At 47.4% G+C, this 19,408-nt stretch overlaps 1 protein-coding gene across 1 annotated transcript; it reads left to right on the plus strand.

Annotated features, from left to right (window-relative positions):
* Positions 1-505: 505 nt before the first annotated feature.
* Positions 506-7,986, plus strand: LOC116901087 (zinc finger protein 33B-like). Its single transcript, XM_032902650.1, has 4 exons — positions 506-635; positions 2,065-2,191; positions 2,623-2,706; positions 6,407-7,986. The coding sequence occupies exons 1-4, from the start codon at positions 621-623 to the stop codon at positions 7,942-7,944; spliced, it is 1,764 nt and encodes a 587-aa protein (XP_032758541.1). The 5' UTR covers positions 506-620; the 3' UTR covers positions 7,945-7,986.
* Positions 7,987-19,408: the final 11,422 nt, after the last annotated feature.

Below are 19,408 nucleotides of genomic sequence, written 5' to 3' on the forward strand. Positions count from 1 at the left end.
GACGGCTGTTTGCCACTGCAGCCTTAGCCAGGTCGTTTGACAAAGTGTATGAGATCTCTTTTGGGCTGGGTATCCTGCCCAGTGCCAAAGTTCTTGGGCCTTTCTCAAACAAAGAATTGACCACATTTTTGGCCTCCTGTTTCTTCACGATGGCAGGGGTGGGGCCACCTTCTTCCCCTTGGCCTTCTTCCTTTGGTCATCTTGCTTGACTGGAGGAGAGAGCTGTTTGCTTGTTTGTTCGTTTGTCTAAAAATAAAGTTGTTGAACTTTACTTTGGGAGATTACTTGAGGGCTGTGTGCATACACTAAAGATTGCCAAGGGATGTTCTGATGGGAGCCACTGGCCTACCTTTTCTCCCTCTGCCCCATCCCCTCACACTTGAGCTGTTCTGGTCTTGCCCAGGCCCCCAGCCTCCTCCTGGATCACCACCCTCACTGTGACTCCTCTAACACCAGCTATATTCTCAGCTACTCTCTAAGCCTTTACTCATGCTGCAGCTGCAGTTACCCAGCGCTTGCTGTTCACGGACAACCAAACCCTGACACAAAGACCGGAAAGATGGCTCAGAGGGTGAAGTGCCCACTGTGTATGAGGACCTGAGTTCAGATCTCCAGCACCCATGTTAAAAAGTCAGGTATGCTGACACGCACCTGTAATGCCAGCCCTGGGAGGCAGAGACTGGAAGATGTGTCGGGTAGAGGGTGCTCTCTTTCCAGTTAGGACTGGGGAGATGAATCCGTGGGTATGAGTGCTTGCCCCACAAACCTGACAGCTCGAGTTTAAATCCTGAAGCCCCAGGCAAACACCAGGCGAGGTGACACAAGCCTCAGCAACCCTGGTGTGCTCCCTATTAGGAGGCAGAGACAAGCGACTCCCCAGAAACTCACAGCCAGCTAGCCGTGGAGCACAGGCTGAAGAGGCCCTGTCTCAAATAAGGTGGAGAGGTAAAAACAGACATCCTCTGTCCTCGCAGTCATTTTGTGATCACCACATGCACGTCTCGGCATGCGTGGTCCACACCGTCACACTGGAATGAGCACACATGCACATACACTCACATGCATAAACATACATACACAATACACACATACATGCACATACACACACATACATACATACACACCTTCACACAGGAGTGAATATACATTCCCATAAACTCACATACATAAACAGACACACATATACACACAATACAGACATATATACTTATAATACATGCATATACACATATAAATACATACATATATACCTTCACACAAGCATAAACATACATTCCCATAGACTCACATACATAAACAGATAAACATATACACACAATACACATATATATACATATAATACATGCATATACACATATATACATACATATATACCTTCACACAAGCATAAACATACATTCCCATAGACTCACATACATAAACAGATAAACATATACACACAATACACATATATATACATATAATACATGCATATACACATATATACATACATATATACCTTCACACAAGCATAAACATACATTCCCATAGACTCACATACATAAACATACACACACTACACATATACATGGACATACATATACACACATACATGTACACAAATATACACCCCCACCTTATCTTAACAAAATTGATTTTAAAGACAGTCAACATTGACCTCTGATAGCCACATGAGCACACACATGTGCACATACAAACCTGGTGACATGTGACCTAAAGAAAGAAGCCCATCTCCCACAGTCCGCTGCTGCCAGTGTTTGCTTGTGTAGGAAATCTCAGGTCTGTAAGATCCTTAAAAACAAGCTGCAGTCTTATTTGCCTAAGTGCCCTCAGCAGACAGATCAGATCTACACAGACGGGACTGCTTTATGAATTATCTGTGAAATGCGGTTTGCCTAGTGTTTCGGCAATTCCGTTACTCCTCCAGAGTACAGCATACAGAATTGTAACAGAATTGTAACCTTATACCGTTTTCTGGAATGCCGTGGTAACTCATTCCCTCACTGTGTCTCCTGTTACTTTGTTTTTGAGCCTTTCCAACTGAGCCCCACTGGTTTGTTGCAGGGACCAGTGTTGTTCGAAGATGTGTTTGTGGCCTTCACTCAGAAGGAGTGGCAGTTGCTGGATGCTGCCCAGAGGCACCTGTACAGGGAGGTGATGCTGGAGACCTACAGGCACCTACAAGCAGTGGGTAAGCCCCACCCCCACACCGCTCCCGTCAGCTTATGTTTCTCACCTCGGAAGCTGAATCAGTGTCAAGAGTAAAGTTTTAAAGTTGGGGACTGGAAAGATGGCTTAGCAGTGAAGAGTGCTTGCTGCTCTCCCAGAGGACTCCGAATCCGGTTCCCAGTACCACATGTGGCAGTTTATAACGGCCTGAAACTCCAGCTCCAGGGGGTCTGATGCCCACTCTGGCCTCCTTGGACACCTGCACCCCTGCACAGTCACTCACCAGACGCCTGATCCTCTAGCTGAGGGCTTAACCACTGGCCTCAGCAGTGACACCCCAACCCTGTGAGGATGCAGCCACTGGCTTTGGTGAAGCACACCAGACCCCCATCATCGTGTACCCCTCCCTCAGCCCTGAGCAGTTTACCAAGCCTTGCCATTTTCCCATCACAGGGCACAGTATAACCAAACCTGAGCTGATATGCAAGTTGGAGCACGGAGAAGGTCCTTGGGACCCACCAGGCCATGGCCTCTCAGGTGAGTCGAGGTCAAGTAGAAAGAAGAGGGCAGACATGAGGTCCTGGGAGCTCAGAGCGAGGTTCGGTTTCTTTGCATGTATCCAAGGCTTGGTTGGTAGAGTGCTTGCCTCGCAGGCACGGAGCCCTGGCTTTGATCTCTAGCACAGCATCAAAGAGGCAAGATGACACAAGCCTGAACGCAATCCCAGCCCCAAAGCAAGAAGGTCAGATGTTCAAGGTCGGCTTGGGATGCCCCTTCTCAAAACAAACAAACAAACAAACAAAGATACTATCTCTGAGAGGCTCTAGAATTTTCAAGGCGAGAAGAAAAATGCCCGTAGCCTGATCAATTCCCCCAGGTACAAATGTTTTCAGCAGGCTGTGTGTGGTGGTTCACGCCTTTGACACCAGCACTTGGGAGGTAGGGGCAGGAAGAGCAGTCTAGGTTGCATAGAGTTCCAGGCCAACTAGGGCTGTGTAGTAAGATCCTGCCTCAAAAGAATAAAAAGAATAAAAATAAAAGTAAATCTTTGCGGGGTTGGGGATTTAGCTCAGCGGTAGAGCGCTTGCCTAGCGAGCGCAAGGCCCTGGGTTCGGTCCCCAGCTCCGGAAAAAAAAGAAAAAAAAGGTAAATCTTTGCTTCTATTTTACTGTCTGTAACTAGCATATGTGTTGCCTCTGGGACTGAATGTTCTGGATGCGAATTGTGCGTTCATTCATAGAGTAGTCCTCTATCTGACAAGTGTCTGTTAAGTGCCTGTCAGGGGCTGTCCCATTCTAGCATGGGGGACACAGAGGCTTTGGGGTAGCAAATCTGCCCATCTGAGGGCCAGTAGCTGTCAGCACTGCTTGAGTTCAAGGCAAGTGACAGGGAAGGTGCTTCCGGGAGGAAATGAGCAAGAACGGGAGCAGAGTGTGGACCGTGGGTGAGCAAGGCTGCTGGAGACATTCACCTGAGCCAGGGGAACAGCAGGGGCCGAGCCTCTGAGACGGGTGGGTGCTTGGTGAGATAAACAGCAACAGAGGTCAGAAGCAATGGGATAGGGTTAGATAGAAGGAGTGAGTTCCAATACAGAGACGCAAGTAGAAAGTTTGCCCAGGATCATCTCTTCCTCTCTTCATGTAAATTACCCAAAAGCCAATGGGGAAACTAAAAACAAATAAACACCAGCTACATTTGCAATGGAGGGTGGAGGCAGTAGAAAGCACAAAGAGCTAGTAGTAGTAGTAGTAGTAGTAGTAGTAGTAGTAGTAGTGGTGGTGGTGGTGGTGGTGGTAGTGGTGGTAGTAGTGGTAATAGTAGTATTAGCAACACTAGTAGTAGTAGTAATAGTAATAGTAGTGGTGGTGGTGGTAAGGGTAGCAGTATTAATAGTAGTATTAATAGTAGTAATAGTAGTGGTGGTAATAGTAGTAATAGTAGCAGTAGTAATAGCAGTAGTGGTAATAGTACTACTAGTAGTAGTCATAGTGGTAGTAGTAGTAGTGGTGGTGGTGGTAATAGTAGTAGAGTAGTAGGAGTAGTAGTGCTAGTAGTAGTAACAGTAGTGGTGTTGGTAGTAGTAGTAACAGTAGTGGTAGTAGTAGTAGTAGTAATAGTAGTGGTAGTAGTAGTAAGAGTAGTGGTAGTAGTAGTAGTAAGAGTAGTGGTGGTAGTAGTAGTAGTAAGAGTAGTGGTGGTGGTAGTAGTAGTACTACTACTAGTAGTAGTAACAGTGGTGGTGGTGGTGGTGGTAGTAGTAGTAGTAGTAGTAAGAGTAGTGGTGGTGGCAGTAGTAGTAGTAGTAGTAGTAGTAGTAGTGCAAAAACTTTCAAAAGCAATAAAGAATGAGGCTTGGAGACCCTGCTTCATAAACAAACAAATCTGAGAGTTGGAAGCTGTTTCTAGAAAACCCTGCACGCAAGTGTATAGTAGCAGCTTCACTAATAATCATCGAAACTTGAAAGCAGGCAGCGTGGATAAATAGCGTACAAACAGGCCGTGGAAACACTCAGCTCCCAAATGCAGCCTGTCAAGCCACACTTTAAACGCACACCTCTAAGGGAAAGACGCCAAGCCAGCAGGAGGAGGCTGCGTGCTGCTGGGTTCCACCTCTGCGTTCACCTAGAAAAAGCAAAGCTAGTGAGAGAGCAAAATGAGACCAGGTGCGGTGGCCCATGGTTTTTGATCCCTGCATTCCTAGAGGCAGAGGCAAGAGGATTTCTGTGAGTTTGAGGCCAGGACAGCTAGGACCACATAGAAAGACCCTGCCTCAAAAAAATAAAATAAAATAAATAAATAAATAAATAAATAAATAAAACATTTAAAAGTGAGTAAGAAAACCAATGGTTTCAAGGGATTGGGGCAGGTACGTGAATAGGCAGAGCACACAGGGCTTTACGGCAGTGAAACTATTCGGTGTGTTTGACTGTAATGGTGGACACGTTATTATACACCCGCCCCTTCCCACAGAATATACAACTGCAGGGTCAGACTCAAGGTAAACTAAGGACTTTGGGTGGAATGTTTTCATTTTTGCTTTTTTGTATTTTTTTCCAGACAGGGTAGCCCTGGCTGCCCTGAAACACACTCTGTAGACCAGGCTGGCCTCAAACTCAAAGACCCACCTGCTTCTGCCTCCCAAGGGCTGGGACTAAAGGGTGTGCACCATCACTGCCCAGCTCGCTTTGGGTGAATTTGACAGCAAAAACAGATCCCACTTTAGGGAAGATATCAACAGTCTGTGTCAGGCTTTTTTTTTTTTTTTTTTTTTTTTTTCTGGAGCTGGGGACCAACCCAGGGCCTTGCGCCCCCAGGCAAGCACTCTACCACTGAGCTAAATCTCCAACCCCTGTGTCTTGCTTTCTTCTGCTGTTGCTGGGATTAAAATATTCCAGGCAGGAGCAACTCAGGGAAGGAAGGGGTTCATCAGCCCACAGTTCAAGGTGCAGTTCATCTTGGCAGGGAAACCAAGGCAGCAGGAGCTTGACGCGCCTGGTCTCAGCAGGTCCACAGTAGTCAGTAACAGGAAATGGCCAGTTCGTCCCAGAGCTTAACTCCGTTCCACACTTTGTACAGACCCAGAATCTGCATCGGTGTCCCCATGACGGCAAGCCTGGCCTTCAGGTCTGAGAGAATGGGTTATTTTCAAAGTTTTCTCGGGTGTCAGTACGCAGAGTGGGACGGAGAAGACCGGAAGCAGGGGGTGTGGCTTAGCGATCGTATGCAGGATCAGGTCTGACTCCCTCACATGAGTTCCTGGATGTTCATGGTTTGACTTCACACATGACGGTTTTCCATGTCGGCTGGCCTCTTGTGCCTTCCTTTCCCCCAGGGTTCTTAGAAAAGACCAGAACCTTATCGCATGGGCAGTGCCTTCTGTCTTTGCCTCATTTTTAAATACCCTCCTTCCATGGATGAGTCCCTGTCTGGCATTCCTTGTTGCCGGTTATGTTTTATTTCAAGGCCTCGAGCCATTTGGTGTTCATGTTTATTAGAAACCAAAGCAGGGGGCACTTCTCTCCTCAATCTCTCCCCCTTGTTACTCTGGTAACAAGGTTACTCTTTGTCTTCACATTATCCACGGAAAGACTAGATGAGACATTGCCTGGCATGGCTGCTTTCCCAGGGGAGTGTGTCGGAACCCCAGAACCAAGTCAGCAGAAGACATCTGTGTATAACCCCTTCCCTTTAAAACACTGCTTAGATGTGTAACACACTTCCCTTCTCACGTTTCCAGAAGCCCAGAGGGTCGATACCATGACAACAAATGGAGAAAACGGAGGCAGATCTTTGAGTCGAGTGTTTGTCAGCAGTGAAACACTGACTAAGAGAAGAAGCAAGGCTCTAAGAGAAATAGTTCATCTGGCCACAAGCTCAGAGGCCTCGAGAGAAATACATCAGAAGTGTCACTCGATGGACGAAAACTTGGAAAATATCACAGGGTTAGCTACTGGTAACAGAAACTCCTCTCAGGACAGCAAATACATGCAAGCCACTGCCCACAAGATAAGGTTCCAGTCTTTTCTAAGAACCCTGAGGGAAAGGAAGGCTCAAGAGGCCAGCAAACATGGAAAACCGTCATGTGTGAGGTCAAACCATGAACATCCAGGAACTCATGTAAGGGAGAAACTCTGTGAGTGTGATATCCTTGTGAACCCCTTTAATGAGAAACCGGATCTTAGCAGAGGTCAGAGAAGGCGGCCAGGAGGAGAGCGTGGTGAACATAGTGTCAGTGAGAACACTGTAAGAAGCTCACCTCACCTCCAAAACGAGAAGCTTCACGTGAGAGAGATCTGTGGCCATGGGAACTGTGGGGAAACCCTTCGTGGGAAGCCGTGCCTTACTCAGAACCAGAGAACTTGCACAGCAGAAAAACCCAGGTGTGCAGACAACCGAAGACGTCGGTCTGAGACGTGTGCAGCCTTAAAGACGTCGAGTCTGAGCCTACATCAGAGAAGCAGCACAAGAGAGAAAAACCCCAAAGGGGTTGAGTGCGAGGAGTCATCGGGCCTCTCTCTCAAGGAATCAAGCACTCAACATGGGAGATGGTCCTTGGAGGAAAAACCAGAGTGTGAGGGAAATGAGAAGCTGGACCATAATAAAAATCAGAGCATTTGGAAAGAACAGAAAGCCCGGGAGTGCAGCAAGTGTGAGGAAAGTTGCTCTAGGACCGCAGGCCCTCCTCAGCACCAGAGCTCAAACCCGGGGAGGAAACCCTACGCATGCAATGAATGTGACCGGTCCTTCCTGGTGAAGTCGAACCTCACGGAGCACCAGAGAACTCACACAGGAGAGAAACCCTACGAATGTAAAGAATGTGGAAAGTCATTTTGCCAAAAGTACGCCCTCACGGTCCACCAGAGAACTCACACGGGAGAGAAACCATATAAATGCAGTGAATGTGGGAAAACCTTCTGTGTGAAATCCAACCTTACCCAGCACCAAAGGACTCACACGGGAGAGAAGCCGTACAAATGCAGCGCGTGCTGGAGATCGTTCTGTGTCAAGTCCAACCTCGTCGTGCACCAGAGAACTCACACAGGAGAGAAACCCTACGAATGTCTCGAGTGCGGGAAGACCTTCTATGAGAAGTCCGCCCTCACAAAACACCAGCGGATTCACACGGGGGAAAAACCTTACGAATGCGAAGAATGCAAAAAGAGTTTCAGCCAGAGGTCGGCCCTTACCAAGCATCAAAGGAAAACACACAGGAAGAAGACACCCACCAGTAGCCTTCATGGGCAGAAATCCGAATCAACCAGAGAAGCTCACTGAGCAGCGACAAAATGCGAGAGCAAGATGCTACCATGGAAACACGTGTCGGAGAGAACTCCGCTAACAGGTTATAAGAGATGGATACTAGATAATTAATGTAGGACTGAAAACATAAAAAATACTTCCAACATGTGAATACTTTCAACAGGTATCAAACTCGGTGGAAGGAGAAAGATATGATTTCCGTGAATGCGGAGAAAAATGTCCTTGTGGAAATATTGTCTAACTAGAAGTTATATTTCAGACGTGATACAGAACTCATTACAGGCGAGATAACAGAACACCATCTGTTCTTCAGGCGAGACGAAGCAAGGCTCCATCATAACCATGATAAGGGAGGGTTTACTGATTCAGTCGGAACAAACAGGCCATCTATCGCCGACCCAGCCTCATTCTCATCGTGTTCCCTCCATTTCCTTCCTAGTTTATTCTTTTCGACAATAAAAAGGACACTGACCGAGATAAAGGAACAAGAGTGGAAAAGACCAAAAGCAAAGTACAGGAATCTAAGGATGCAAAAAGATGCCAGGAACAGCTTAAAACAACAGCTCAAACAAGAATCTATGTGATGGGGGTTGGGGATTTAGCTCAGTGGTAGAGCATTTGCCTAGCAAACGCAAGGCCCTGGGTTCGGTCCCCAGCTCCGAAAAAAAGAAAAAGAAAAAAAAAAAAAAGAATCTATGTGATGTGCATATGTGCGCATGTGTGCACATGTGCTATAGTGATGAGTTAAAAACTATGGCCAGGGGTCAGCAGGGCTCAGAGGAAGCTCTTGTTTCGCAAGTCTCATGACCTCAGATGGACTGGAACCCATGTTAAGGTGGAATGAGAACACTCACTCCACACATTTTTTCTCTGAGCCCAAACATGCAACATGTGCATGTGCATGCGCACACACACACACATAAACACACACATACACACACTAATAATAATAAGTAAAATTAAAAATTTAAACAAAAACCCTAGATCTAACAACACCAGGTAATAAGAAGAAGAAAAAGAGAAGGAAAAGAAGAAATTTAAAGTCAGTTGAAAGGGCGGTTTGAAAGTTAGAAGATAGCCAAGGTATATATTTTTAAATTGACCCAATAAAGTGCGGCTTTGTAATGGTGAGTTGTGTGATTATATTACTGAATTCAACTTCTGTGGAGCTTTGGATGGGGGAAATGTAGGCTGTTCGATAACCTAATATGACCTAACTTATCTTAGGCCGTGTGGTGCTGCTGTAACAGTACACCCGAGGTGGGCTAGTTTACATTGAAGACAAATTTATTTCTCACAATTTGGAAGGCTAAGTCCAAGACGAAGGGGCAAGAATCTGGTGGGGGTCGTCCGTTTCATCTCCTAGCAGAGGACAGGAGAAGGAGGAGTGAAAGGGAGGGGGGCAAAGGATTGAAGCAAAGCCCAGAACTTTGGCACTGGGGTTAATCTCGCCTTTAGTCCCAGAACACTCCCATGTTGCATTCAGATTAACATTCCAACACAAGGGTTGGGGGAACCTGGTCAAATCGTAGCCCTGTAGGCCGATGATGGCACATTTACCTACAGCATCCTGTGCACCAGTCAACTGTATACACCCCCACCAGCGAAACTGACAGTGTTAGAAAGCAGTCCAGCTCTCTTTTATTTTCCACATTCCCCGCCCTGGATGAAACCTTGGGGGCCATTGTGCTCAGGCAATAAATAACCAGCAATAAATGGCTTGGTGGGCAAGTGATTGCAGGTGAGGAAGTGTCAGCTAAACTGTGGGGGAGTGGGCGATGGCTTCTTCGCTCTTTGGTCCCCATTTTTGAGTCCTTCACCTTGAGATCCTCTGTTTCCCAGCAGCGCGACCATTCGAGGCACTGATAGTGTCTCGGCAGGCTCAGCGAGGGCTGTCCGGGCTCCCGACAGACATGCCGTTGGTCCCACAAAGGAAGGTGGGCTCCTCCAGAAAAATCAACCCTTCTGAGATCTGCTTGTGAGGCCTCCTGGGTCCTCACATCTAGTTTAACGTTCTCTAGGTGTCTCACCCTTCTGAGAGGTTACCAGGAGAATCCTGCTTCCGCACCACACCCCACCCCATCCCAGTTTTTCTCCATCTCTGGGGAACGGTCTCTACAGCAAGCCAGCGAAGACAGGGCTTGACCCAAGTCATCCTCATCCCTGTCTCCAGCGTCTAGATTAGGGTCATTGAATGGTACAATTTCCTAAATGTCTCCAACTTCTTCCTTGAAGCCACCCCTGCCTGCTTCTGGTCTTCCTTTCTGCCTCAGAGCTTAAGAAGGTGGCTTCCCTCTAAAGTCCATTAAAACAGACTAGGGAGTATCCTGGGATCTGGGGCTGAAAGAAAACGGATTCTCCATCCCCAGGTTACCACCGACCTTGATGTGGCTCTGAATGTCGTAAGGCCTCAGTGAAGCTCAGACCGAAACCTAACTCCTAACTCCCATGGCTGGCGAGGCGAAAGCAGGATCTAAATGAAGAAGCTAAACTTGACTTCCTGGAGGATGTTCCCGTGATGAACAGCAGAGGGCGCTGGTCACAAACGTAAAGGCTACAATCTCCCTGGACTGAAAGCTCTCTGGCCACGCCAGTCGGTTCAGCATCCCCTCCCCCGCTTTTCATTAATCTATTATACAACAGCGCGCAATGCTGAAGAGACCATTCCAGAGACTTACTTCTGTCACTACATGGGTAATTAAATTGTGTAGATTTACATTTTAATTACATACTGCTTTGTTTCTGCTTCCTTTTTTTTTGCCGAGGAATAATACATGTATCCCCAGGAGTCAGTAACATCCGCAATAGGGCGAAACCTGGTACTTCTGTTCTGCCCCCTGCAAAATCTCACCTATCGTATCTGTTTGTGCACCTCCAGAAGACTACGATGGATGGATGGATGGATGGATGGATGGATGGATAGATAGATAAAATTCGAATACACCACAGGCAAATAAACGTACAGCATATTTGTGATTCTGTAATTCCACAGAAAAGGGGTCAATTAAGAGGAAAGTACCTTAGAAGGCTTACTTGAGGAGCCATCATTCTGAAAACAAAAGTTTAGAAACATTGAATAAAAGAGGGAGAGTAGATTGAGAAATCATAATGAGATGGCTCAGCAGTTAAGAGCACAGGCTGCTCTTCCAGAGGTCCTGAGTTCAAATCCCAGCATCCACATGGTGGCTCACAGCCATCTGTAATGGGATCCGATGCCCTCTTCTGGTGCGTCTGAAGACAGCTACAGTGTACTCATATACATAAAATAAATCATTTTTTAAAAAATGCTAATGTCACTACAGCATGCCAGCATTTAGGAGGGATTTTTAATGAAATCTTCTAGAACTTGGGGTGTAGCATGCTGCTGCCCAGCCTCAGCAAGGCCTGACTGGAGATCCAGTCATTGCTCGGTATGGATCCGCACCCCAAAATGGTCCCCAAGTGTCCTCCGGCTCCGCCAGCATTCCCACCCTCCTCTTCCCTGCACCATCCGCAGGCAGCTGGGGAGCTGCCCGGCACTAGATCAGTTCTCGCTTTTTATTGAGCACATAGGTGTGGAACTCACTGTTCCTTGCGCTTTCCTGTCTGGACTGCTTCACTCGGCGGCTGCAGGAATGTTACAAGCAGGCGCAGCTGCTGCCCAAGCCGGCAGCAAACCTTGGCGTGCGTTGCTCACAGTATATTTGCTGGGCAGGCATGTAGCATGTGTGAGCCGCGGGGCCCCAGAGACTGCCACACCAATTTCAAAGGCAAGACGCCAGGTTGAGTGTGGCCAGGTTGGGATCCCCGCAGGCAGCCCTGAAGGTGCAGCGTATTAGGATGGGGAGAGGGGCCAAGCCAAACTGCAGTGGGGATCCCAGGAGATTAGAGATGCCAGGGTTGTGAGCATCTGCCAAGGAAAGGTGCAGGCGGCACGCTGAGTCAGCCCAGGATGGGGCGAGAACGGCAGCTGCGAAGCTACAAGGCAGACTTTTTGAGCCGTCAAAAGGCTCCGTTCCAACATGTGACCAACCCTTCAGCGGCCTGCATCCCACGAGTGGGACCTGCTTCCTGTCTGTGGGTCAAGATGTGAGCTCTCAGCTCTTCTTGCCCCTGTACCTTTATCTCACCACTGTGAACTCCAGCCCTGTGAAACGTCCCCCACCCCCACCCCCGGGGCTGAGGACCGAACCCAGGGCCCCACTGAGCTAAATCCCCAACCCCCAACCCAGTGAAATGTAAGACCAAGTAAATGGTTTCTTTGATAAGCCGCCTTGGTCTTGGTGTTTCAGTCACAGCAATAGAAAGGTAACGTGGACAGCTGGGACCCTTGGATAAGGACCGAATGAATGGGTTTTGTACTATGAGCCGAGAAACATCCTTTGTGGGCGGGTCCGGATCGCCATAATTTGGATCTGGAATGTCTTGCAAAGGAAGGGTTAGCGGATTACATCTTCCACATCCTGCCTCCTTGTGTCTGAAGAGTCAAAGGCAGCAGATTCCAAAGCCCAGAGTGCCGGTAGGTCCTAATACCAGGGGGAAAAAAGGCTGCCGTGTTTGGGGGTATGGGGTGGGCGCGGGGGCAGAGAAGAAACAAATCTGCAGCGGGCGCGCGCTGTAACAGAAGGGCCCGGAAGTCGGGGCCCTGTGGTGGTAGAGAGCGAGGTTTACAGGAGGTCTCCCGGGAGAGATAACTTGGATTTCGGGTGTATTTGTTGCCTTTCTTATTGCTGTTACAAAACACCCGGTAAAAGCAATTTAAAGGGAGGAAAGGTTTATTATCGTTTGCCATCCATCATGGGAGCAAGGGCAGGCTCAGGATGGAGCGCAGCACAGTCTGAGGGCGTAGGCCATCGTGGTAGCGAAGGCAGGGTTAAGGTGCTTGTCTCCCCTCCTCCTGTTTTTCTGGAAGCACCCTCTTAGGCACCGTGGGAGGTGTGTTTCCACAGTGACTTTAAATGGAACCAGGTTGGCAATGGGACTTAACCACCACACTGGGATGAAGGCCACGTTGTCCACAGCGGAGAAGCGCTACTGGGCCCTGGTGGGGGCGGAGCATCTGATCACGGGATCACGGGACAAGAAGCTGCCATGCAGGCAGAACTGCTCCATGGTAAGGCAGATTTTGTCAGATTAGCTAAGTCATATGGTAAGAAGCCAGCCAGGATAGGAGTGGGACATCAAGGGTTAAGCAGAGCAGACCCAGGGGACACAAAGGAGCTGTGGGAATGAGTCCCCACCCCCACTCCCTCAACCCAGCTCACACTCACAGTGGCCAGGCCAGGCCAGGCGAGGGGGGATCCCTGACAGAGGAAGGAATAAGACCGGGATGAACTGCCTGTCTATTTAAAAACAGAAGATGGATAACTGGCCATCATGAGAAGCACACAGTAGCCAGAGCAGGTGGGTCACGCCACAATCCTACAGGCCACCTTGGGCCACCAAGTCAAGGACAAGTACAGAGGGAGAAAGAAGCATGGAGATTTAAGACAGCCTGGGCAACCACTTCTTTTCATACTGACTCTCCTAGAGTCTTGTACATGGGGAAATTGAATCTCTCACACATTGAAACCCGATGCCAACGGGACTCTGTCACACAGGATTCTGCATGTTGGCAAATTCCTAACCACGGCTCATGACCGAACTTTGTTTCCAGTTCTAGCCAGTGTACTCTGGTCGTAACAGGGTCCACCCTGTTTGAGGAGAGTGTCAAAGTGAATTCGACCTACTTTATGCTTCTGTTTTAAGTAAGCTCATAATTGTTTTACTCTGTTCCTGCATCTTTGTGTGTGTGTATGTGTGTGTGTGTGTGTGTGTGTGTGTGCATTTAAATTTTTGCTATGACAAGGTCTCTCACTCCGTAGACCAGGCTGGTCTTGAACTCACAGAGACCTGCTTGCCTCTGCCTCCAGAGTGCAGGGTCTAAACGTGTGCACCACCATGCCTGGCCCACATCTTGTAGATGGTAACGTTCTATGCTTTCTCTATTCTGTTTTCTTTTCTTCCCTCTTCTGGCTTTTTGAAACACACAGATCATTATCATGGTCTGTAAGTCATCCTGCTGGGAAGGAACCAATCAGTACGTCTATTTCTCCACCTTGAGATGACTTGTTTATAATTTATTTACACCCCATCTCCCCAAACCCGAATGGATTTCAGAACCGTTATTTTCTATCGCCGCCTGCTCCATCCCCCAATACTGGACTCGGATCCAACAGTACCTCCCCTTCTCCAAACTTCTCTTCACAGCCCTCTCTCAGAAGATTACAGGTATTTCTTATACAATTCGATACATTTACTTATTTATTTGGGGAGGGAGGTGGGTGTGCAAGGGCAGTTGTACGGAGGTCAGAGGACAAACTCTCGGGGGCCAGTTCTCTCCTCCCACTTTGTGGGTCTTGAGGATCAAACTCGGTCACCAGGCTTGGTGGCAAACGCTGTTAACCACTGAGCCTTCTCAGTGGCCCAAAGTCTGCAAATCTTACTACACCACCAAGTGCTTCCACATGATGCACAGAAACCCAGTGTCTGCCTCACTGCTGCTGTGTGCACACCACTCTTTCCCCTTCCTGGACACAGGTAGGTTTCCCTACACACGTGTAATGTTCATCGTGTGGGGCGGGCAAGCGTCACAGTGGGCATTGCTCTTTCTGAGGGAGTGGAGTCGTCTTAAGTCTGCGTGTCAAGTCTTCACTGAAGAGAATTTCAGGGGAGACGTCTTCCCGGTATTCCAGTATTCATTTAATCAGGGAGGATCCTGTTTGCTTCATTAATAGTAATGTAGTCACTGTTGTGGAACTCCATTGTGATCATTCCACTGCCTGAACCCCACATTCAAGGCCCCCATCCATTTGACGTTTCCAACTGTGTTTGGCTATTTTCTACATTGGGTTCCAGGTCAGAGTTCAACACCCGCTGCTCACCCCGACCCCTTTTGACTCATTACTTGAAATTCTTAGTCTGCAGATGAGGAGGAAACACACACCTACTTCTTGTGTGTGTGCATGCGTATGTGTCTGCACCATCTCCAGAACCTTTGTACTTCGATGTCAATGCTACTCTGTGGTAGCCTGGCTCTTTATCTTTCTACCACAGGGCTAGGGGTACCTGTATCATCCTTGGTTCTTCCGGGCCCACAGAAAGCCGCTGAGATCGACAGTGGGGGCATCTTGAGTAACAGATGGTCCGGCTGTCTTGGCTTCACCCTCTTGGTCCCCCATGCTGCAAAGGCCGGCTCTTTCCCAGACACTGAGAGCCCATACAGTGATTTACTTCTCACACCCTTTGAAGGCTGTAGCAGTGAGCCCAGAGCAAGCACATCTGGGCAGATGTGGCATCTCCCTGGGGTGGAGAAGGGAGAGCTCTGAATTCTGTAAGTCAAGTGCTCCTAGATTTCATTGCTTTTTCTTCTCACCACTGCACTCCACACCTCTGGTCTGTGAGCTCTCTCAGGGGCTCTGAGGAGAAGGTGGGTACTCAAGGGATGAACTGAGTTTCATGTCTACTCTAACTCCCAAAGCAGCTCAACTCACAGTAGGCTCAATGTTTGGTTTTCTTCCTTAAGATTTATTTACTGAGGGAGGGACTTGAGCGATGGCTCCGTGGTTAAGAGCTCTGGCCACTCCTCCTGAGGACCTGAGTTGGATTTCCAGCAACTACTTGGTAGCTCACAACCATCTGGTTTTAAGAGATCTGATGTCCCTCTTCTAGCCTCCTTGGGGACCAGGCACCCACGTGGTGCCCAGATATACATACACGTAAAACACCTGCATACATAAAATAATTTAACAAAAATGGATTTATTTATTTTGAGTGCACAAGTGTTTGCCTGTCTGCCTGCTTGTGTTAGCACATTCACCCTATGGATCCAGTGCACAAGAGGCCAGAAGAAGATGCTCGATTCCTTGGAATAAAAGTTAGGAACAGTGGTGGACCACCCTGTGGATGCTGCGACTGAACCCAGAGCCCTGTGGAGGCAGTAGTCTTAACTGGCCAGCCATCCTTGCAGTTCTTGGTGGCTGGAAGGATAAACACAGTGGAGATCTATTCAGGCAACCACCCCCCAGGATTGGAAAGCAGGATTTCACTACATTCCAAAAGGCAGAAACACTCCAGAACCCTCTAGGCCCTTCCCTAGACCCAGGGAAGTAAGACCAGAGCTGACCAAGCAGAGAGGAGTCAATCAGCGACCAAAAACTCATCGCTAGCAGAGCCTCTACGGACTCGAATCTCCAAAGCTCACTGGCGTAATTATCCATGCAGTTAAAGGAAATCAAAATCAAAATTAGAAAGTACTTCTAATGAATAACAATGAGAGTATAATATTAAAAAAAAAAACACTTGCGAGGCGTGACCAAGTCTGAATTCCAACATTAAAAACTGCACTAGAAAAAAACGATTAAACCTTGCAGAGAGGTTTCAGGTAAGGCAACTATTAAAAACAGAGATGGCTTTAGCTTTCACTTTCAAATTTTTCGAAATGTCAAATGCCCAGAGAATGCGGGACAACGGAGTAAACGCCTATATATGAACCGTTCACCTTGGCCACACATTAAGCTCTTTCACAGTTACTTTGTGTCTAGGTCTCTTTCTTGCACACACACACACACACACACACACACACACACACACATTGTTTGCTTGCACACACACGCATGCATATTGTTTCCTGAGCTATTCGGAAATAAGTTACCCATGTTATGACATTTCTCACTCAAGCATGCATCCCCCAAGATGACGGACTTCTTAACTTCATAACCGGTTTCTCTAGAGGAGAGACCTGGAAACAGAGATAAACTTGCAGGAAGCTCATTAGGTAGGATTTGGGATCAGGACCCATGAAATGGGAAGGGAGGGTTGGGAAGGGGGAGGGCCGGGGAGGGCTATGTCAGAGAAAAGCAGAGAGAGCTGCCTCTGTTAGCCGTCTCGACATTATCTCGAGTAAAGGAAGATGCGGTTGTACATCTTCATAACAACCAGGAACCGGCCAGCCATGGTGTAACCCCAGGACTGCAATAAACAAAAGTTAAAAAGAAAGGAAGGAAGGACAGTGATGAGAATGAGAAGCAGATGTGTGTGTGTGTGTGTGTGTGTGTGTGTGTGTGTGTGTGTGAGAGAGAGAGAGAGAGAGAGAGAGAGAGAGAGAGAGTATCAAATATACCCTCAACTGGGGCTCCCAGTGGGTTTCTTTTTTTAATTTTATGTATTTCATGTATGTGAGTACACTGCACTGTCACTGTGTTCAGACACACCAGAAGAGGGCATCAGATCCCATTACAGATGGTTGTGAGCCACGTGTGGTTGCTGGGAATTGAACTCAGGACCTCTGGAAGAGCAGCCAGTGCTCTTAACCACTGAGCCGTCTCTCCAGCCCCCAGGAGGTCTCTTTAGAATCAATGTCCCTGTGAGAAAAGATAGAATTAAAGGAAAATCTAGAATTAAAGGAAAATCTACAAATTCAAATAAATCAAAAAAAATGTCTTTAAATAGAATAAATAAACACATGTGAAATATTTATCAAAATGTATTATCTACTTGGGCAGGAAAATAGTGCAAGGTCAATAAACTGAATATTTGACATGTAGTAGAAATTATTTAAAACCCGGCCCGGGGCTTCTCCCCCACCTTAGTCATTAAGTTACCGGTTGAGAGACACGCACAGTCTTTATATTTTCAGTATACCTTAAGCAGCACAGTGGCTGGGCAGCTGCCTACCCTCCATGCTGTTAGAATTTACCTTCTCATAGATCACCCCGAGTTATCACTATTTCTTAGGTTCCGTCTTGACTGCTCTTAGCAATTGGGCAGCCCTCAGAGCCATGCTCTCCTCTCTCTTAACACACAACCGCTCCCTTTCTCCTCCTGTTCCTTTACCCCATGACAGTTTCTTCCTCCTCCTTTCATCCTCTTGGTCCTCTCTCACCAAGACCCAAAACCTCAACCCCACCCATGTCTCTTCTGCCCGGCTATTGGCTGTTGGCATCTTTAGTTACCAATCATGGCTAACTGGGGGCGGGGTCACTCAGTGTCTTATGTGCAGACTCTCTCATCTTTGGGGTAACCTGTCTTGGGGGCCCCAAATGAGCATTAGAATGAAAGCAACATTAGACCAATCCCTACACTGATGAACAAACAGTCTACTTCAACGTAATATAAAAAGAACTCAAAATGTCACCGACCATACGCTCACATGTTGGAAATTAAGAGTAAAAAACACACTATTAGCTCACCTTTGTAATCAAGGAAATAAAAATTAAATTTAAAATGACCCAGAAAGCTTGCTTAGCAAGCGGAAGGCCCTGTTGGTCCCTAGCTCCAAAAAAAAAAAAAAAAAAAAAAAAAAAAAAAAAGACCCAGAAAACAACCAAAGAGGCCGTCCTCATACAAATGCCCACAGGAGACAGAGGGCATCCCGATCAGAAAGGAAATGTCACGGGCTTGAGAAACTTTGTTGGCCAGGCATAGTGGTGTACACTTTTAGTCCCAGCACTTAGAAGGCAGAGGCAGGAGGATCTCTGTGAGTTTGAGGTCAGCCTTGTCTACACAGCAAGCTCCAGGCTAGCCAAGGCTACATAGTGAGACCCACCTCAAAACCAACCAACCAACAAAACGAAACAAAACAAAACAAAACAAAATGCACCTCCATCAGGGAGTGAAAGTCGGTTCATTCATACCGTAGTTTACGTGCTGCCCCAGCCTGCAGGTCCCCTGAGCCCAGCTTCTGCTCACCGTCAGCCCCTTCTCCCACTACTCTGCCCCAGACTAGTGCTGCGGAGGCCCTGTACACACGCGTGCATGCATATACGCACTTATCGACCTGCACACGTGTATACCTGAACACACCTGTTGTGGGGAGCCTACCAGAAATGACCACTCAGACACGGTTTATAGCCGACTGAAAGTCTTTATTCTAGCTGCCTGGGACCACACTCAGGGACTCCGTTCTCAAGGGTAATGCCAAGTGTTCAGAGTAAGGGTTTTTTAAAGGCAAAAGCTACATCGTGATATCATCCTGGGTAGCTGCAGGGAGAGGTTTTGCACAAACAGACACAGCTAAGGTAAGTTAGTTAGGGGCATCTTGACCTAAGGTTTTTATAATAAAGCTGAGTAAGTTTCCACAGGATTCTCCATCGAGGAGATCAGATTCTAGTTAAGCCTAAAATGACCTCAGCAAGAATTTAAGATAGAGGAACCTCTACTCTGTCTTGGTCCATCACAAACATGTATATCCACAAGTGTATACACACACACACACATGTATATATATATATATATATATATGTATATATATGAACAGATATGCATACATATGTATACACACATATGAATACACATATATACACACATATGCAGAACAAATGTACTCACACAAACACATGTACATCTACACATTCACATCCACATCCACACACTTGGGTAATGAGTATGTACGACATCCCCAAACATAGTCTCCTGGCAGGGTGGCAGTGACCTCTCTAGGGTTTAGTTGAGGCTCCGAGAC

This window comes from Rattus rattus, chromosome 5 (assembly GCF_011064425.1).
Source record: "Rattus rattus isolate New Zealand chromosome 5, Rrattus_CSIRO_v1, whole genome shotgun sequence".
NCBI classification, from domain to species: Eukaryota; Metazoa; Chordata; class Mammalia; order Rodentia; family Muridae; genus Rattus; species Rattus rattus.

Bases quoted from the DNA above. Each gene is read 5' to 3' on its own strand.
- LOC116901087 (XM_032902650.1), top strand. The intron at 2,192-2,622 runs GTAAGCCCCACC...TTCCCATCACAG, and splicing joins CAGGCACCTACAAGCAGTGG to GGCACAGTATAACCAAACCT. The intron at 2,707-6,406 runs GTGAGTCGAGGT...TCACGTTTCCAG, and splicing joins ACCAGGCCATGGCCTCTCAG to AAGCCCAGAGGGTCGATACC.